At 37.4% G+C, this 22,040-nt stretch overlaps 2 protein-coding genes across 2 annotated transcripts; both read left to right on the top strand.

Annotated features, from left to right (window-relative positions):
* Nucleotides 1–1,733: 1,733 nt before the first annotated feature.
* Nucleotides 1,734–6,621, top strand: LOC115827944 (arrestin domain-containing protein 3-like). The gene is made up of 7 exons (XM_030791838.1): nucleotides 1,734–2,007; nucleotides 2,117–2,183; nucleotides 2,286–2,433; nucleotides 3,132–3,203; nucleotides 3,360–3,573; nucleotides 5,005–5,270; nucleotides 6,418–6,621. The coding sequence occupies exons 1-7, from the start codon at nucleotides 1,734–1,736 to the stop codon at nucleotides 6,619–6,621; spliced, it is 1,245 nt and encodes a 414-aa protein (XP_030647698.1).
* Nucleotides 6,622–16,844: 10,223 nt separating this feature from the next.
* On the top strand, nucleotides 16,845–20,105 carry LOC115827941 (arrestin domain-containing protein 3-like). Its single transcript, XM_030791836.1, has 7 exons — nucleotides 16,845–17,106; nucleotides 17,208–17,252; nucleotides 17,411–17,471; nucleotides 17,576–17,723; nucleotides 17,835–17,931; nucleotides 18,150–18,403; nucleotides 19,875–20,105. Exons 1-7 carry the CDS (start codon nucleotides 16,845–16,847, stop codon nucleotides 20,103–20,105), a joined length of 1,098 nt encoding a protein of 365 aa, XP_030647696.1.
* The last annotated feature ends 1,935 nt before the right edge of the window (nucleotides 20,106–22,040 follow it).

The raw sequence follows: 22,040 nt of genomic DNA, 5'->3' as shown, positions 1-22,040 counted from the left end.
AGAAAGAAAGAAAGAAAGAAAGAAAGAAAGAAAGAAAATCCAAATAAAAAAAATGTTCCACTGTCAATGGACTGAAAAACTACCCCTCAAAACTTATTTGTGTAACAAGGTCTGAGTGATGTATAATTGTGTGGATACATTTGTTGGAAAGTATCCCTTTAATAGGAAAGGTGTGACTGTACTTTCTTGAACAGCAGAGACCCTCTCTATCGGAGTCTATTATTCCAGTTTGCAGTAAGTTTACTACTTGTCATCTATATCTTCTAACAGCCAAAATCTTAGTGAATGTTAAGAGAAATTGGTCTGTGAAGACAGATACTGACATCTAGTGTAAATCTTGTTGACTACATTATTTTTCTAATATTAATACAAGCAAATTTTTAGTTCAACAAAAGACCCAACATGACCATCGCAAAAAATACGAACGCATAACAGGATCCCTATGCTACGGCATTCGCATCCACACCATCATACCAGCTCATTTCATCACTAGTGGTGTGCAGTTCTTTTTGAACGACTCTTTTTAGTGAGTCGTTCGTACTGGTTCACCAGCGCATCTGAGTCGTTTTTTTTTTTTTATTGTTGTTGTTTGTTTGGGGGGTTGTCGTTCTTTTTTCAAATTCAAGTGCTCCCAGTCAATTGCACGTAATTGGTCGGAAACCTTTGGTATCACTATGCAGTGCGCACAGCAACGGGCAAATGACAATCAACAAAGAGCAAAAAAGTGTGGATAATGCGCTCAAAAAATAGGTTACAATAACGTCCGGTTCTTAAGAAAACAGACTAATTATATTAGTAAATTTACAAGTGTTTACATCTACCCCAGCGAAGTAATTATAAATATAATCTTTGTATCGCAAGCAAAAGGATTCTGAATCTAGTTAGATCGCTGATACACCATTCCAGTATCCCATAAGGCCTAGCTATCAGATCTTATGAAACAAGGAAGTAAGAGGCTGAAAGACATGCAGGCTCGCTTTTTGTGACAAAATAGAAACTTATGTAGCTAATAAATGCAACGTATTGGTTTATGTTACCTAATTAAAATCTTATGTTAGTATAGGTTTCACGAATAATGAAATACTTGATCGTCTGGCACATCAGTGCAGCAGGTTGCTCTTCTGAAATTACGGCTTTATTCTCATAGCAATGATAGCAATAGCAATGTTTGTTCAAAAGAAACAAGTAAAAAGAATTTTAGTGTTTTAGGCTATGGACGTTTATCGATACATTGATTTATTTTGCCATTTTGAAAATTAAATATAAAGGGAACATTAGCAAAGAAATAAACAGCATTATTGAAATTGTACAATGTTTGGGTACTTATTTTATCAATATTAGATTTGTACAAGGCCTTTTCCATTCTACTTAAAGCTTCGGCGAGTACCATAAACTGAAGAATAGAGTGACTAAACGTACCGGAAGTGCAAAAGAATCAAAACTCGAAAACCCTAAAAACCTCGGTTCAGTTTCTCGTACTGTTCGAAAGAATCGGTTCATTAAAATGAATCGACAGGCCCACCACTATTTTCTTCCAATAAGGATCCCACTGCGCAGCTGCGAATCGTCAGTACACACCCAGAATGTATCTGTGCCGTACTGAGCAAGAACAGGGCAAAAGAATAAAACAAAAAGCCTGAATATTCCTTACAGAGGACGTGGATTTGCACACATTCTGACATATTTTCATAGGACCACACTGTACAGTCTTTGGTTCACTTTAACTGTTGGACATGTTTGGAGAGACGTTTAAAAATTTTACAATAAATTTTAACGCTTTAAATCCGAGAGCCAGCTTCTCAAGTGGCGACGTTCTGTCTGGTCAGATACAGTTTGAGCTTACAAAAGATACCAAAGTACATTCGATAACTCTTTGCCTTGAAGGAGGTGCAAAGGTTTCATGGACGACACGACGCAGAGGGAGAAAAGGACGCACACGTACACAAGTCCACTCAGCCAGACTGGAATTCTTCAAATTCAAACATGCTCTGCTGCAAGAAAACAATGGTATGGTGTTGACATTTATGTTGATTTGCTTTTCAACGTGCTTCGTTGGCGTAGAGGTTTTGCGCTGATGTTTTCAGGAAGCTCCTCATATAAAATGTTTGTTTTCCAGCAACTGGTCCTTCTAGACTCCCAGTTGGAGTTCATGTGTATCCCTTCTCAGTTCAGATCCCACATGGGTATGTAGTAGAGCAACCTCACCCATATTCAGAGCATCGAGGCTGATGTGTTATAAGTCGTGATTTTTAAGTAGCTAACTTGTTTTGTATCTCACGCAACAGGGATTTTCCGCCATCCTTCAAAGGAGTTAATGGCCGTGTACTCTATACTTTGATGGTTGAAATACATAGACCATGGCACATGGCCAAACACTTCGAAACTGAAGTCAAGTTTGAAAACCATACCAATTTCAATCGCCCAGAGCTACTGGTAAGACACGTAACTTATTTTTAGATGCATTTTATACGTGAACAAGATAGATACAATGGTTCTGTACCTACACTGTGTTATCAGTGCATGCATGAAACGGACCTAGTTTGATTAGGATCGCAATGCTGTTATTGTTGTATTTTAGGCACCGCTTACGGCGTCGAACAGTAAGACAGTATGCTGTTTGTGGTGCGCGTCAGGACCCATCTCAGTGAACACCAGGCTCGAGAGAAAAGGCTTTGTTCCAGGTAAAGTTCCATTCATATGCAAATACAAACTCAAAATAAACAAACAAACAAAATATCTGTCTGTACAATATATACAATACACACACATGACACACACACTCAAATATATTTATGCGCACACACACACAGCCCTTCTTTTAGCCCTTGGTATTTTTTGAGCTTCTCGTGTTCCATCTTCCTGATGTTGTTGTCGCTTGGGACTGCTATGTCTTATCACTACAGCTTTCTTCTTCTGCCTGTCCACCACTACTATGTCCAGTTGATTAGCCATAACCAGCTTGTCAGTCTGTTTCTCAAAGTCCCAGAGGATCTTAGCCCGTTCGTTCTCCACCACCTTCGGGGGTGTTTCCCATTTTGACCATGGGACTTCCAGTTCATACTCGGCACAGATGTTTCTGTATACTATGTCAGCCACTTGGTTATGCCGTTCCTTGTATGCCCTGCCTGTAGGTGTCTTACACCCTGCTCTGCTGGATTGTCTCAGGGGCGTCTTTGCACAGCCTACACCTGGGGCCCTGCCTGGTATGGTAGACCTTGGCCTCTTGGCCTGTTCCTGTGCTGCCATGATCAGTGCCTCTGTGCTGTCCTTCAATCCAGCCTTGTCCAGCCACTTGTAGGATTTCCATGCAGGGGCTTATCCTTCCATGATGGTTTCTGCTCCTGTTCTTCTTCCTTCAGAGGTTTCTGCTGCCTGAGGTATTCACTAAGCACTTCACCACTTGGGGCCATCTTCTTGATGTAGTTTTGGATCTTTGCTGTTTCATCCTGGATAGTGGCTCTGATGCTCACCAGTCCTCAGCCTCCTTCATTCCGCTTAGTGTACAGTCTCAGGATCCTAGATTTGGGGTGAAATCCTCCATGCACTGTAAGGAGCTTTCTTGTCTTGATGTCAGTGACTTCTATCTTTTCCTTTGGCCAGCTTATTACTCCAGCAGGGTATCTGATGACCGGCAGATATATTAGGGGTGGAGCCTAATCTAAATACAGTATTTGGCAAAGCACAAATAGTGAGTTTTTGCGTATATTTGTTTCATACAAATATTTTAAAAATGATTTGTTTTAGGGAAGAAAAAAAAAAACATGTCAAATAGCTGGTGCTCCTCATTATGGTGGAGTATTAGGGCAATATTTAGGGGAGGAAATTTTGATTTTGAGAAAAAGGTCATAATTTTAAGAGAATAAAGTTGTAATGTTATGAGAATAAAGCCGTAATTTCAGAAGAGCAACCTGCTGCACTGATGTGCCAGAAGATCAAGTATTTCATTATTGGTGAAACCTACACTAAAGTACAACTTCACAAGATGCTCCACTTTCCTTATTTTAACGCAGGCGGCAGGATGCTCTTTTGATATGTCCACTCTAAAAGAACACATGGCCTAAAATTACAACTATATCCTCGTAATATTATTACTTTTATCTTGTAAAATTATGACTTTATTCTCGATGCAGTTTCCTCCAAGTCCGTGTGGCTCTTTCTTTGGAATAGATAGTTTTTGTCTTTTCGAAGTCCCGATACTTATGATAATGTGGTGCTGATGTGCTAAAGGATTAAGTAGGCCTATTTCATTATTTGTGAAACCTATGCTAAAAGTATAACTTCACTCGATGCTCCACGTAGGAGATTAGCCTATGTTAGCTCTGGCAGTGTAGTTCCTTGCTAGTTCACCTACACGCTGAGCTCACTGCTCAGTCAGCCTGTGTGTCACGGTTGCGTCCACCAGTTAGGGCGGGTAGTGGCGGGGTTCACAATGTTCACATAGGTATTTATTAGTTGTTTAGTAGTTTATTGGCTTGAGTGTGGATTAGGAACTGAACGTTAGTTTTAAAATGATTTTCCTTTCAGTGATGTTTATGGTCATACATGTGTATTGCTGGGTTAATGAAAACCATAAACCAATGTTACATTTAAGTGTTATTATACTAGTTTATTGAAGAACATTTATATTAACACGTTAATATCCTAAAAGTGTAATAAAAACAAAAACAGGATTGTTACATCCATTTCCACTTTTGTTCAAATACAAATACAAATTAATTTTGCTGCCTTAACAAATACAGATACAGATACAAATACAAATACTGGGCTCTCTGCACATCCCTTACATTATATATATATATATATATATGTATATGTGTATATATATATATATATATATATATATATATATATATATATATATATATATATGTATGCCCACACATGTATACACACAGTTGTCAAATTGTTACACATTCCTGTATGTTCACTGAATATTTTAGTCCCTCTGTGCAAATGTTCATAAAAATTGTATGCCTTTTGTTTTTGGTTTTTTTTGCTTTGTAGGAGAGATGTTGAAAATCATAATGCAAATTGACAATGCCTCCAGTCGCACTGTCACTCCAAAGGCCTGCCTGATTCAGAAACAATCATTTTACACCCTCAACAAACGTCAGAGGAGATGTGTGCCTAGACAACTGGTTCAAACTTATGGCCAGGCTGTGAACCCTTACACCACTGATGTCTATTGTGAGATGATGCTTCAAATCCCAGATGATGCACCTCAGACAATTACCAACTGCCAGATTCTTGAGGTGGAATACTCTGTGATGGTAAGATCCAGAGGATCAGTACACTTAATACCAGGATCTATTTACTGTTGATGTACATTGACTAGTTTAAGAGATAATGGTAGAGCGGTATATATACCTCAGTGAGCAGAACTATGTCACACTCATTCTGTTGCAGCTGCAGCCAGTGTACACTAGTACAATCTGATTGCTTAAGAAATGAAAAATAAGTTTATCACCAGCTCTGTAAAGGTCCAGAATGCAAATACATTTCTGCTTATCTAGGTATATTGTACTTTAATGAACAATTATGCTTTACAGTCCCAGAAACAGTATGGTTAAGCCATGGCAATGAAGAATTCTCAGTTTTAAGTGTGCCAGATTAGTCCATCTGTTCTACAGTAAACATTGCTGGTGTTTATTTTTGTGGTAGAAGAAAAAAAAATCCCTCACCTTTTGTACCAAGACACAATTCTTCTGTAAATTTTCTTTTAGAAGTATGATGTGCAGTTTTAATTAGCAGGGAAAACACCAACTCAGGAAATTCAAAAGAAATGATAGGACAGCTCTCATTGCAGCGTCAAGGTCTTCTATGGCATAAGCTTTCTGTTCTTATTGGCTCTGTTATGTTGCCTTTTACACATAGCTGGCATGTGCCCATCAATGAGCAAGATACTGTGGCTTCGCATGCCCTTACTTGCATTTCATAACCTTATAACCCCATAATGTTATTATTCATCAGCAGGTTTTTTTTTTTTATATTGAAAATTTTACTTAAAATTTCCATTGTGGCATGTGTCACTGTTAAGGGATTACCTGAGCTTTTTGTATCAAGATCAACACAATAAATTTGCTAAATTATTTAAAAGTTTGTAAATTTAGTACGTTGGTGTAGGCAATTGCAGTTGGTTTGGTAAATGTTTCTCTAAATAAGATAATGATTTGATCATTTGTGTGTGTGTGTGTGTGTGTGTGTGTGTGTGTGTGTGTGTGTGTGTGTGTGTGTGTGTGTGTGTGTGTGTGTGTGCGCGTGTGTGTGTGTGTGCTTGCGCGCACACTCCTCAGGCTGGAATGACTTTTGGTTAGGGACTGCCCCTGATTTAGTCTCTAAGAAACACACAGTATAAAAGCAGAATCTTCTCAGTGCTAACGTATGTCTTGTCTCTTGTTTTCTGTTGTGCTTCATTAGGTGAGTCTTAGTATTTCAGGTGGGGCCTCTAATCTTGAGACGCTCTTCTTCATCGTGCTGTGCAGTGCCCCTGTGTATCAGCCTGCAGCAAATCAGCCTCAAGTCTATCCACCTCAAGTCTCTCCACCTCAAGTCTTTCAACCGCCAACCTCATTTCCAACATATCCGCCTCCAGCATATCAGTCTGTGATGAAAGGAACATAATTCTTTACAAAAAAGAAAAAAAAGAAAGCGTCTGAAGGTGAATGTCATACAGAGGTTTTTCTTGTGTGTGCTGATCTTCTTAAGACCCATTCCGCAAGATCTTCAGTGCATTACCTCACCACTGATAACCTTATTGTTACGTAACTATCATGTGACTCTTCTAGGTCATTGAGGTTTTTTTTTAAATTAATGAGCTGCATGTTATTTATATTATATTTTTGTAGAGGTATATAGTCTATATAAAGTACATCTCACAGTGGCAGGAAAAGATGCACTCTCTTTCTCCTTTGTTTTCATGTAAAGAGACAGATCGTCTGAATTCTGAATCAGGTTTTAGGCACTATATTTTCTTCTTTTGTAAACATTTTTACATTATATAGTCAGATCCACTTGAATCTACTGAAAAAAAACAAAACAAAACGCACAACCTCTGATGAGTGTCTCTCTCTCTCTCTTTTTTTTAAGCACTTTTTTTTTTTTTTGTGGTTTTAGTATGTTGCAAGGACTTTCTAATACGTTACAAATGACTTTGCTATTTATCACTTTCCTTTATGGGAAATTTTGACCTTTGAACACAAAGATTAGTAATAGTTTTCAACTAGGAACTCTTACAAGTTCACCCGAAGGCTTTTTTTTTTTAAAGAGATTTTAAAGAGATTTTACAGATGTTTTCGTTTCTAGGACCCTACAGTTTGCTGTGTTTTAGGTCGATATTTCAATTAGTTGACAAATTGCTTCTTGTTTTAATTCTCAGTTATGCATTGTCATTGTTATGTTAGAGGAAGTAGTAGGTCGTGTTACATTCTAAAACAAAGGGGATCAAATAGTTTGTGTAGACTGGATGTGTTGTTCATAAGTACAATTTAAATGTTGTAAGAAGAAAATGTTACAGAGTGTAAAAAAGGAAAAGAGTAAAGGAAGTAAAGGAAATGGAATACTCTTTTTGCAGAATGTAATAATGCAGAACACTATTTTCAGGGTGTGGCAGTATCTGACATTTATGCTGTGTGTTATGAAGCAAAAATGTGGTAAAGGTGGTGTACTAATGCTATTTTGCAGTAGTTAAAACCCTTGTTTTTTAACACCTCTTGTCATTATTATTATTATTATTATCATTATTATTACTGGTAGTAGTACTAGTAGTTGTGGCAGCACATTTAAAGGAATGTACCTTTTTTTAAACCCAGGTCTCGAGGGATGCCCTCGATTTATCTCTGAACTTTTCCTAATAACGCTTATCAAACACTCATATTGTGTTGTTAGTTGTTACCAAACGTTTATAATCTCTCATGTTTACATTTTATGAACTCATACTAAGATGAATTGTACCACTTGTGTTTTAAGTTCGTGGGGTGTGAACCTCAGTTTTCTCAAGAAGTTTTAAAATGTTGGCATTACTTTTTGTGTGCAATGAATCTGTTGATTTTTTTTTTTTTTGCCATTGGATTTTTATTTGACCTAAAACATTACACTGATTTTATCTCTTTTCAAATTCTATCTTGAAAGAATACATTCCTTCTCATTAATTTGATTATTTCATGTGCTTTAATCTCAGTATTGCCTTGCTGCACGCCTTGCTGCAGTCTACTGTGGCAGGTTTCTTCTAAAAATTTAAATGGTAAATACTTGTCTTTTTTTGTAAGAACTAAAGTTTTACATTTATTTTTTAACAAATACTCAGCTTTGAACATGACTATTTCACTGTGTTGGAAAACTTCTGATCTGAAAGTATTTCAGAAAAGGGTCTTTGTACCAGTGCTTCCATTGCACATTCTAGCATTTGTAGTTCTTGCTTCCATAATTTGAGATCTGTATTAAATGCATATGAGATGTCTGGAAAGTGTTAAAAAATAATCATTTAAACAAATAATAATACATTATGATAAAACTGTTTTGTTGTTTGTGTGTGTTTGTGTGTGGGGGCGGGCATGCATGTGTGCGTACGTGCACACACCTCTACCAATAGCCAAGATGGCTCTGTGAAGTCTCTCTGGACAATGCCAGGCTTCCACATAATTGTCACGCACCTCTCCTCCCTAAGCTTGTTGAAGCATGTCATAGAATACTGTCTGTGAGCAACAAAAGTGAATAACCATGTTTCAAATTTATTTCATCTGAGGCATTAATCAGTAGTATTAGTAGTGTTAGCAATACGGTAACTCTGAGTATACCGTTAAAAGGTGTCAAAAACATAATTATATGAACATGAACATGCAGAGGTATAAAAGACAGACCTTAAATTGTGATGATGGTAGTACAACTTGGCAGTTTACAGTGACAAGGGTTTTGGAAAGTAAATCTTGTAAAAAGCTTTTAAAAGTGATCTTGCTGACTTTTTAATACTAAGAGGTTGTCAAGAACTATTTCAGAATGTACAAAAGTCAGCTTCATGCGTTCTGTTTTCCTTATATATTTGCTGAGAGTGGGAAAATCCGATCTCTGGATTGCAACACGTTTGAGACCTTAAATCTACACACGATAAAATAAAAATAAGAACATTCACATTTTTCTAGTTTGAGCCTGGTCACCACAAACAAAGAAATTCAGTTTGCAGAAATTTAACAACTTTTTTGTCATCCTGACAATGTTTGAAGACTCAGTTAGCTCTGTTTATATTTATATTTAAAATATGGCTGTATAAATGACTTTACAGCTTCTTAATACAATTTTGTATCTCCTGATTAGTATGCTTCCTATACTGGTATTAACCTATAATTATGCTCTTTATTGTTTAATACAATCGCTGTAACACATTACGTATGCGATCATTGCCACTATGGCTTCCTTACTGTATTCTCTCTCATTCGATTCTACCTCCCTCCCCCTCACTGTAATTCTATCTCCCATTAAAACATTGGATTGCCAGCATAGGACAGGAATGTGAGTACAGTTTTAGAGGGCATTAAACACTCACTTCGACTAGATAAAAACCCCCGGAGATCTAATTTGGAAAAAGGCATTAAGCACAGACCTAACCATTTTGGTCCCTGAAAGAAGATTTTGGACTGGTGCATATTTAGTACTTTTACCTGGACATTTGAACCAAGCTATTCAGTTACCCAACTCAACCTGTAATCTGATTATTGCAAGTTAAATTATGTAGATAATTTTGGTATTTGTCAAATGTCATTAAAATGGTAGGTATCAGTCTCAAAGGGTGAGTGCATCCTTGTCAGGAGCGTATTCTTCAAATGTCTGTCCGTTACTGAGTCACAGTGTGTGCCACACAGGTGTTGTGCTCTGATATGGTTTATTTTGAGTTGCCGTCAGTCAAGAACTGATCCCACACCCCATCCAGGGTGTTTGGCCTTCAAATTCTCAGTGGTGTCTACGCCATAGTACAGACAATATATTTCTATCAAAGACTGAGCAACACTACATTGTCCCTTTGCTATTCAGAAAACAGTTGGTACGTGTAGAAATGAGGGTTTACCAAAATAGTAATCCACTGTCTCCATACACATAGAAACACTTCCGGAAGTGAAGACTTTCATCTTCTTGTCCTCAGGTCCATTTTGTGAAACTTAAATGAGACATAATATAATGTAACTGCATAGTTGTGACTTAACAGATGTCCAAATGCAAGATACTGTGAATCCCAGCTTAAATATGAGCTCAAATATTGTGCTACCATCAGGACTGGTGAGATTTGCTTTTGGTATGTAAGTGAATTCAGATTTGGCTCTGCCAGAAATCTACATTGATCTGTACAGTTTTGCCTCCAAGGAAAATACAATCTTGCCTTCAGAGCCTTAGAATGATGCTGGCATGTCCCTAACAAGAAAGCCTTTTGTGATTGCAAAAGTGAGGTTCATCTATAGTTCCCTCTGTTTTATTTATTGGATAATTATCTGTGGAGCTTCAGGTGCTCTGACTTACTATTCAGAAATTTGGAGGGTAAAAAGGTAAACATGGCTTCCTGGGGTGAAGAAGCTGAAAAACCACACCAGGATGACTCTACGTTTTTTCATGAGCCTTAAAACACTATCAGTTGTCTATGAATGGGGCAGTTTTGTTGTGTATATGTATATGTAAATACACACATCTTGCATATCTTACCATGACCTTGGCCTTCATAAGCAATAAACTGCTCCCGTGAAACATACATACTCTTTATCTCTGGATGTTTTCATGACATAATCATACTGCACAGCCCATTGTCTTTCCCTTTAGCTTTAACCCACAAAGATTGGATCTCAGTAACTTTTGCAGCCTCTGTAGTATTTTGGCCAAATATGAAATGTCCACTTTTAAATGTGTTTCCTTCGATGTAAATAAGTGTTGTGTTCTGAAATCTCCATTAAATCTGTTGCCGTCGTATGGACTTGGCAAACACAGATTCCAACTACAAAACGACGGATAGTACACTACAATACTGCAATACTGGACAAAAACGCTGGTCTAAACGGAAATATTTGAGTGGCTTGGATATGTGGAGAGAGTAGCAAAAGAGCCCGTCGATACGTGCTGGATTCTGCAAAAATGTGCACTGATATGAATTTCTTATTTTCCTTTCAGTGGACATTATAGAGATCTAACCCAATTTATATGATAATATATAATGTCTAACCCATGATTACATCACAACTTTCAATAATGATTGAAAAAAGTTTGGGCTTTTTTTTTTTTTTTAATTAATTACAAAACAGCTACTGTTCCTAGCAATGTACAGACCTATTAGATATTGAAAAAAATGTTGTCGTTAAAATAATTTAATTATTACTTTTAGCAAATGCAGTTAACATTTTCAAGAACGCAGTACAACCATGAAAACCATATAACTATACCCAACCAATCAAATACGACTTCTGGGGTCTTGACAGCACTATGTATGATCATTGACGTAGACACAGGTATAACTGAAACAAAGAGGAAAGATAGCCATTCCCTTATACGCTTTATGTAATTCCTTTTTGTGCACCAGTCCATCTTCACTTCATTCAGTGCCTCCTCTGTAGTGGTCAAAGTGCAAGAGCCCCTCTCCTCTCTCTGACCCCACTGCCATAGCAAGGACCTATGTTGTCACAGCAACAGAACCATGATCAACACATTGACTGCCCTGTTGACTAGGGGGATTGTGAACATTTTAAATCAGAGTTCATTTTAGAGTTTTTCTTACTTGTGACTGATTTGATTTATCTTTATACTTCAATCAATTATAATGGATACTAAAGGCAACTTACACGTACATCATCAAACTAATTATAGCAGAGCAAATACAAATGTAGTTATTTACAGAATGCATGCACTAACTGACAAAAATTGTTGCTTCAAATGGAATTCTGGGTGCCTACAGTATGGTAAATATTCACTATAATTAAAGTGAAATTGTACTAATTTCTAATGAACTCGTTTCTAATTTCCAATAGAATCAGAGGCCACCACATGATTTTTTGAATCATAAAAGAGTTCTATCTGGTGAAATAGCTCAATTAATCTTAAATTTGAAAATCATAAAACACCCTTCCAAGATGTCGATTCTCATTTTAATATATCAGTTAAATAAACTCATTAACTCATATGGATGACTCAGTATGACTTTGAAATCCAATATAAAATTATTCTGTTGTGATTACATGATTACACTGGGGTTTTATCACGTGAAAATATAGCTTTAGTGAATAATTTCTGTAAGTGTATGAACCCCCCCCCCCCACACACACACACACACCAAACTTACACATTTCATTCAGCTAATCAAATTCATGATGAGCATGTTAATATATAACAATTAATCTGATGTACTGAAATATATGATTACATAATGAGACATATTGTGATACATCACATGATATTGTGATTTGTCACTTTTGTTGACTTTATGGATTTATGGTGATGTGCTTTCCTTTTGACCTACTCTTTGTCCATAGTGTCTGTCGGGGTTTTTAAGATAAGGTAAGGTAACCTTTATTCAGAGCAGAGAGTAGGAGATTATTCAAGAGGAGAATTTTTTTTTGCAGCAGCAGAATGAACAGGTACATAGAGAAAGAGAGAATGGCGAGTAAAAGACAACCAACAATAAGTATATGTCAGATAATAAGTTCTATGCACTATACACCGCTCACCACAGTGTCTAATATGCACTTCTTCAGCCTCACATACTGTGGCCTGTTAGTGAGGTCGTCAAGTATCCAGAAAACCAAAGGGGTTTCTGCTCGCATTGATCTTACACATGCTTAGTCCCAAACATGGTCAGCACTTTAAAAAAAATAAAATAATAATAAAAAAAAATCTGAAAAAGTGCATTCGTGCATTCATCTTTAGGTGGGAGTGGGCATTATGAAGCCTGTAGATAATAGTGTCTTCAGGTCCAATTACCTCCTGGTAAGCAAACTGGAAAAGAGTTATCCCATGGTTTCCAAACTACCTTACACCAAATGAGAGACACTTGCCATTCATCTGTCACAAAATGAAAAAAAGTGTTGCAATGCATCATATCAACAGAATTCTACATAGGGACATCTTCCACCTGAATAAAGTAAAATATTTTTAGACTACCCATCAACTTAGGAACTTTTAAATAAATATATTGATTAAACAGTTTGTCAAGAACACAACTAAAAAATTTTGTGCAACGCCTGTTGCAGAAGTCTTGGCACATAATGTAACAAAAAGCCTGAGCTGAAACCTCCTTAAAATAAGTGCATTTGAGGTCCAGATAAGCCTCTGTTGCACACATGTGCTTATCTGTTTTCTTTTGTGAGCACGCTCATTTGACCTATATCTTCTCTTCATAGGAAAGGGGTTGAAGGTTATGGCTGAAGTCCACAACTCCTCCCATCCAATTAAGCTGAAATATTTCCTGATTGAAAAGCATAGTTTCTTTGCAAAAGGGAAGCGAAAACTCCACATAAAAAAGATTCACATAGGGGAATGGGAGACCATTGAGCCATCAGTACAGGGAAAACGTGATGAAAGTACCGACCATCCCGTCTAGTATAACTACATCCATGCGCAACTCTGGAATCCTCCAGGTTGAGCACAGGCGCAAAGTAAACACAAGAAGAACACTGGGAGTCAAACTATCGGTATGTCTTTAGAAAAGCAAAACTGTTTCTTTATATGATGATCATTTATTTAGGCAGTGTAATTTGAGCTGTCAATACTGTTGCTGAATATCCGGCTCTATGACATACCTCTTGAATGTGAACTTTTGTCTGAACAAAACTAGTACACTACCCAAAAAGCTGCTTTTGTATAATTTAGGCCTGTTGTGTTTCCATAAAAAGTGCCAGTAGTTTTTCCAGTTTGAACCATTGTTCAGGATAGTCAGAAGTGTGGGTGTCATGCTGGTTGTCTCTTTCCCCCTCTACTGGCCATTTTATGTTAAATTTCAAATACACTTCCTGATTTCTTAGTTAGTGACTCAATAGTTCCACCTGTTTCTAGTTAGTCTAGTCTTGTTCTGTTCTGTATAAATGCTCCTGGTGTTCCCTTTTTTCTTTGTGTGGAACTGAATTGTCAATGGATCATATGTTTTGAAGTCTGAATCCTGAACTTGAAAGCTCCCAGAAGTCTTTTGTTTCGTCCTGCTTATTTCAAATAAAACTGAGAAACCTGCACTTGCATCCAGAACTTCCTTCAAACCATGACATGCTGATATATCACTTTATGCCAAAAGGTGATAAAGTGTAAAAAAAAGATCTAGTTCTAAACCTTTAACTGGGTGTTAAAACATGACAGGACATTATTATTAAACTGTATTCTTGTTTGACAGTAGCAGTGTTTTGCCATGCCAATCCCACAGAAACACTTGACTACATTTTATAGTACTGTACAGTAATCACCAAACCCATCATCAATTTAATAAGATATTATGCCTCAGCTAGATAGTAGCTGTGCTATCCGGTGGGTCCCTAGGACTAGAATAATATTTATATAACATTCAGAGAACTTTAGAACTGGGAGCAGAATTCCCAAGTTCTCAGTCACTTTGATTTTGGTCACTTTGACAATACGTATCTCATTTGATCATTTCTTATGCAAGCAGTGTTTCTTTAGGTCATGACCAATAAGCAATGCAAGAGGCAAATTAATCAATAGGTCAGTTAAACTCTTTTACACTTCAGACAGATGATAAACTATTTTGTGGATCTTGGTCATATTTTATGAATGGGTGTATGGAGATGGGATATGGGGAGAGTAAGCTAGTTCTGTGTTGGATATCGAAATACACTCCAGTCACTGTCACATGCTGCACAGTTAAAATGATCACGTGGGTTTCCATATTGCTTTTTCCAGTACGGAACACTTAGGAACTTACCTGCCATATAACCATAAAGGTGTAAATGACCCATTCCATATTGCTGAAACCAAAAACAACACCTATGTGTCTGTCTTGTTCTTTGTGCCTTATTCAGCTTACTTCAAGACAAAAAAGTTTTTGTTCTTTTGTTTTTGTTATTATTATTTCATATGGAAATTGAAGTCTAGGTTCATCTGACAAGTGACCAAAGACTATTTCATCGCAGGTTTGGTAAAAGAGAGCTCCTCAAAACCTTGAGTTTCAAAACGTTCCACAAGAGAGGAACAAATAAACTGTGATTTGACAGTGTGGATTACATCCTCTACTGGCTGATCCAGATGACATGGACTTGTTACCATCAAACTCTTCTTTGACAAGGTGCTTGCAAAAAGTAAAATATTCAGTTGAGGCTTTGGTTATAGTTATTTGTTTTATAATAATATTAAAATTAATTCTGTTTTGGAGAAACTTTATACCATATGCATTATATGTACCCTGTAGTGCTAATCCTGCAATGACACTTAATGTAACAAATCGTTGCAATGCTGTGTTTTCTGCATTTTTTACTGAATGATCTTGTCTCTGCTCCAGTAAACTTCCTTTTGGTCACGTTAGTCAATTTCAGAGAAAGCTTCTCTGTTAAAGTCTGTGTCACCCCTGAGAAGGAAAGAAGTTGACTTTTGTTGTTTATATTCTTAAGTACAGCATTAACTAGAAGCAGAGCTATGCTGCATAGTAAGAGAGGAGGATTCACACAGAACATATCCTGAATCAAACCATATACTGAGCAAAACGCAACCTATCCCAAGAACAATCTGTCCCAAGCATAAGCAGCAGTTTAAGATGGAAACACACTCAAAGTGGTTTTCAGGCTCTCTACTCAGAGTTTTTGCATCCAATTGAAAATGGACCACATAGCTTACGTTTTAAGTTGCCATTTTTACTGTCAGCTCCTTCAAAGTACTGTATTTAATAGTCATGCTTGCAGTGAACATAGACCATTACTTAAAATTCTGTGTTTTGATGCTAATAATTAGTACTCCATTGTAGGGTAGAACTTCATCTCAGTGTTGCAAAGAGAAGAACATGACAGGTTTAACAGGTTTATAGGCTTTAAAAGCCTATGCATTCTCTGGATTGATGATCAGTAATTTTATTACACAATTTGCACTAAGTGAGACAAATATGAATGTAGACGTAAAATGTAAATGTAAAAGAGCATTATACCAAATAAGCAAGTTTGACTAGAGCACCATATAACCTGGAGCCCATTCAGTTCTCTTCAGGCATTTGTGCTTGTAATGAGATACTGTGTCTCTAGTCTTTGGATGCTGTGACCAGGGGAAGGACTCTGCTCAGTGTTGATCTGACCCAAACAGTCTGTTTTAGTCAAACTCTGGATCTTAGAGAGGTGCTGGAAGACAATTAATGCAAGTGTAAATTTAGTCCAAGCTCATAAGCATGGTTTAATATTTAATGGTGTAATATTTAGTGGTTGACGATGTAGTTATTGTTACAGTTGTACCAAACACAGAGATTTGTCACATATCAATTCTATTCTTGTACCCTTTTGTCAAAATTTTAGCTAGCTAAAGTGCAGCGAAGTGTTTATAACGTGTGGGAGATGTACCAAGTTGGTGATCCCATAAGTGAAAGCGGGACAGAGTGGAAAATAATTATCTGTAAGATAGCCTATTTTGCACTTAAGACAAATGATAAACAATTGACAAATGTTGCAACCGGAGAGTGGAAGAGATGGACTTAGTCCCCCGTTTCACATGACTTGTGTTGCAGATTACGTATTGTCACATGCGACGTGCTCACCTGGGCACACCCTTTTTCCACCCTTGTGTTATCTTTCGGCACCTGCACTGAATAAAAGGTAGAGCACGGCAGTGCTAAAACCAAGAGATATCGTCGAACGTCGTTTTCTCATACTATTTTGAGCTTATTTCAGGACAGTTTATTTCAAACTATAATGGACTCTATAAAGGATCTATCTGTATCTTACGATGCAATCAATGACAGCAACACGTTCACGAGTGGAGATTTCATCTCAGGACGAGTGAATCTGACAGTGTCGAAGCACACGAAGATCAACTCTTTCTCAATCAAAGCTAAGGGAAAAGCAAGTGTCCAATGGACTGAGCATTACGGCCAACACAGCACAGTAGTGTACCATGACAAAGAGACTTGCTTCAAGTCTGTCCAATTCTTCGTGCAAGAGCAGGAAGGTCGAGGTAATGTGGAGCTGTTCGAAAAAGAACATCAGCTAACCTTTAACGACATTCATCTTTGTCTTCCAGTTAAGCACCACTGGTGATGTCTTTTACTTTTTCAGGAGGTGACGGGTACGCACTGCTATCGAATGAGAGTGGACGGTCTTGTAAGTTCAGAATTCCAAAACGACATTAGTAAACTTAATATAAACAGGAGTGAATGACACAGTTGTCAATTATTTATGTTTTTTTTTTTTTACACTGTCATGGCCCAATTCCCTGAAGACCAAAGACTAACATTATGCAAATTACCTCTGCTTTTTAGACCCAAGTGAGGTAGCACCTGGATGCCATACATATCCCTTCACTTTTCAGATTCCACAAGAGTAAGTCTTTTATTTATTTCTTTATTTTTTAATACGAACAAGCTCTGAAAGTTAGTTCTTTCCAAATGTTTTCCAATTTGTTTATTTATTTGCTCATTTTACAGGAACATGCCAGCTTCTTTCAAAGGTGCCCATGGAAAAGTTGTCTACTTCTTAGAGGCAAAGTTATGTCGATCAATGCGGATGTCAAGCAAAGCCAAAATTAAGTTCAACTATGTTCCTAAACCAGACCTGACTATTCCTTCACTGATGGTATTTATTGAATAATTTCAGTTCTGTGGATCTACATGTTAATTCTATGAGTTATATGATGCTCTCCTGATTTTGTAAAAAGCATTCCTTGTTTCACCTCTTGTCATTTAGTTACCTATCTGTGAGGACTTAACGAAAAAGATGAAATTATTCACATCTGGAAGTGTCTCCATGGAAGTAAAGCTAGAGAAGATGGGTTATCATATAGGTAAGAAAGGCTGCAAGTGCAAGGTTTATTTAAGTGCAATTGCATGGTCAAATTCCTGACAAATGACTATAATTTCTACAAAATCATTAAGTTGAGCAATTTGTACCAATATGTTACTTTCTGCAGTTTTTAAAGGGTGAGAAAAAAACAGCTTTCTGAACATGTTAGACCTTTTGAAAGTTTACTTCTTTTAAAAAGTCTTTATTCTCCCTGGGCAGGAGAGGATTTGAAGTTTGAAGTTTACATCACGAACAAATGCTCTCGTACCATTGCACCGAAATACAGCCTTTACCAGAAACAGAGTTTCTTTGCCATGAAAAGGAGAAGGGTTCACACAGAACAGCTCCTGAAAGAAGAAGGAGAACGTATTGAGCCAGCAGGGGCACGAAGCGTGACCAAAGTGCTGAAAATCCCACCAACTACTGCCTCCATCTTCAACTGCAGGGTTCTCAAAGTTGAATACAGGCTCAAGGTTAGTATGAGTTTTAAAGTTGTTGCCGTCACTAACATCAGCATGATAGACATGCGCTGAAAGACTGACATGCTGAAAACACAGTGGCACGACATTGTTTCGAATGTGCCTAAGAATTTGTCATTTTAGCGAGAGAGCAATATGTTTGGTATTTTTGGTAAAATCACTGCAGAGAATCCTAGTTTTTTTTTAAACTTGAAATGTGGTATGTGATGCAATATTACAAAAGAATTAGAATACACACGTATGTATTATAAGAAGGTTATAAGATCTATAAACTAAATACAGGTGCTCCCCGACTTATGATGGGGTTACGTCTTGATAAGTCGAAAACCCATCGTAAATCGAAAATATTGTAAGTCCAAACTGCATTTAATACAATACATCTAACCTACCAAACATCATAGCTCAGCCTAGCCTACCTTACACGTGCTCAGAAATGCTGGCAACACAGTACACTGTAGAGTATCAGTTGTTTACCCTTGTGATCATGTGGCTGAATGGTGTTAAAGTTACGATTTGATGAATAAACATGGGCGACGTCATTCCGTACTCGAGACGTTTTTATTGGTGCAACTCATCAACCAGCCGGCTTGACAAATCAGAACCAACTGCCCATATCCTGCGTAACGCTATATGATATCCTTAATCACTGCGCATAAAGACGTACACATAAAATAGTCCCTGGACAGTACACTCACATGACAACTGGGAGCTGCGGCCCGCTGCCACTGCCGCTGCCCAGCATCACGAGAGAGTATCGTTCCGCATATCGCTAGCCCGGGAATAGATCAAAATTCAAAATTCGAAGTGCAGTTTCCACTGAATGCGTGTCGCTTTCGCATCATTGTAAAGTCCAAAAATCGTAAGTCGAACCGTCGTAAGTTGGGGACCACCTGTAAACCTCAGTGAAAAAAATTCTTACAATTTATTTTCAAATTGCTGAGTAGAAGCTGCCCATTAACATTGCTTTTATAAGTGTGATAAAGTGATGTTTACACTATTGCTGTCTCAATGTCTTAAAGTTTTTGACTTTTATTTTAAGAAGTATTCAAAATGTAGACTTGAAATATATCTCAGATTGCTGAGGAAAATCACACATTATTATTCTTTGCTGATGACACAGAATGTCGCCTATGTATGTAGCCAAATAATACCTTTTTGACAGTACAAGGATTATATACACAATGTGAACATAGGTCTGTCAGTTTAATTAAGGGCTATAACAAGAACAAAAACAAAAACAACAGAATGCCTTCTCCTCCTCTTAGTACTAATGCCACTACTTCTAGTACTACTACTACTACTACTACTACTACTACTAATGTATTACATAGATTACATTTTGAGTATTGACCATTCTGACTGTAATTCTGTTTTTTAATCCAATCAGTTTTTATGTGGTGATTGTGAACATTTTTAAACTCAGTTTTTTTTCTTCTCTCTCTCTCTCTCTCTCTCTCTCTCTCAGGTCCATCTGGATATACCATTGGCCTCAGACCCAGAGATTAAACTGCCAGTGGTGATCCTTCCTGTCTCTCCTGATGCTGGTACAATTTCCCACCCAGATATACACATTGGATTTGAGTGGTCAGGAGGCTCAAATCCAGCCAATCAAACAGAATGGAATGCTACCTTCTCTGCATCCTCTGGCCCAAGTAATCTGATGTTTGGGACATATACATCAGAGTCATTATCCTAATGATTTCTTGTAAAATCAGAAAGTAAAAAACAAAACAAAACAAAAAAAAAGTCAAAAATAATTTATGAAAAGAATAGTCTAAACATTTCATTCTATTATTATATTTTTGTTTGTTTTGTCAGTTTCTCTTTCATGTTTTCAATTAGGAAAAGAGCAAATGTTTTGTAAAATAATTTTCTGTGTTGTGGCGATTTTTGATAGATAATAATACATGTAATAATACTTGAAATAATGTATATAAGAATATGATTGCAATATTTGACTTGTTTGCATAGGTTAGCTTACACCCTGAGCTGTTTCCACTTGCGCCCTCTTAGAATTGTCCATGGAAATCTGGGAGAAGAACTGCTCAACCCCAAAATGTTGTTCTTTAAGTAGGTCTATATTTAAGCAGCACTTATCCTGGCTTCCTCATTAGTGAATTTAGCCCACGCTATCCTCTGCTTCATTCCTTTACCAAGTCTTCAGTCTCTTGCATAACATCCTCAACCCATGTATGATGTGTGGACAAGAACTAAGGGATAAAAGAGCAGGATTTTATCCAATTGAGGTCAATTCACAAGCAGCCCAACTCCAAGCCAAACATGTCGCTAGGCAACATCTCACACAATAATCCACACTACCTTTGCACCACTTTTCCACATTACAACCTTGTTGTGTTTCCTTTATCTTTATTTACTTTTGCATTCGGGCATTTGGGCTTGTCAGGTGTGTGTTGCATATTTGACCCTTCACTTAGATTTTGTGTCATGACCACAGAGGTGGTGTTTATCTGTGCATTAGGTGGGAATGAACTAATCCTCCCTGTTATTTGAATGTTTTTTATATAAATTAATGCACAATTTTTATTGATTTATTATTTCATTAATCAGTTATTGACTGGTGCACAATGTTTTTTAGTTTCTATCAAGAGCTTATTGTAAAACAGCAAATAAAGTAATAAACACTTCTTTGCCTCAGAGAATATTCTTCACAGTGATAGTGTGATTCAGCCACCATGACTAAAAATTTACACTGTTTAGTTGTAACATTAGTGATATCATCACCAATGCAGAATGTTAAGGTGCAGTGCTGCAGGCCTGTTTATGCTTAAGCCAAGGAAAAAACATTTGCTCATTGGCATTACAAGATTCAAGATACAAGACACAAGACACAAGATACAAGAATCCTTTATTGTCATTTTATCACGCACTTGCCTACAATCAAGAGTGAAATACTGTTCCTCCTATACCAACAGTGTACATAAATTAAAAAGAGAATTAAAAGGGAGTTAAAACAACCTACAATACAATACAGTACAATACAATACAATGTAATACAATACAGTGCAACACAATATACACAGCACATATACGCAGTGCTATTCAATACACATGGTGTCCAAGAAATGCAGAAAACTAGCAGTATATATGACAATAAAGGAATTTACTGTAAGCTGTCTTGGTAAACATCTGGAGGTGAATAGCAGCATGTCTTTATAGCAGTGTGTCTGTATAGTATATTTGAAGGGGAATAGCAGCATGTATTGTGTCTGTCTGGTACTATGGAGGGGTTAATGGTTCAGTGAGGGGGGCAAGACTGTTCATGATCCTCACAGCCTGGGGTATGAAGCTCTTTAGGAGCCTGGTGGTCCTGGTACGGATGCCTCTGTATCTCTTCCCCGATAGCAGGAAGGAAAGGCTGTGGGAGGGGTGGTCAGCGTCCATGATGATGCTAGAGGCTTTGGGGACGCAGCGCTGGTTGAAGATCTGCAGCACGGATGGGACAGGGACACCAATGATTTTCCCTGCTGCTCTCACAACCGTGTTCATCTGTTTCTGTTCGAAAGTTGTGCAGTTCCCAAAGCAGGCAATGATGCAGTAGGTCAGAACACTTTCACTGGTGCCCCTGTAGAAGGTGATGAGGGCTGGAATGGGTAGGCTGGCCCGCTTGAGC

Source organism: Chanos chanos, chromosome 14, assembly GCF_902362185.1.
Source record: "Chanos chanos chromosome 14, fChaCha1.1, whole genome shotgun sequence".
NCBI lineage: Eukaryota > Metazoa > Chordata > Actinopteri > Gonorynchiformes > Chanidae > Chanos > Chanos chanos.
This window is presented reverse-complemented; position numbering and strand designations above follow the sequence as displayed.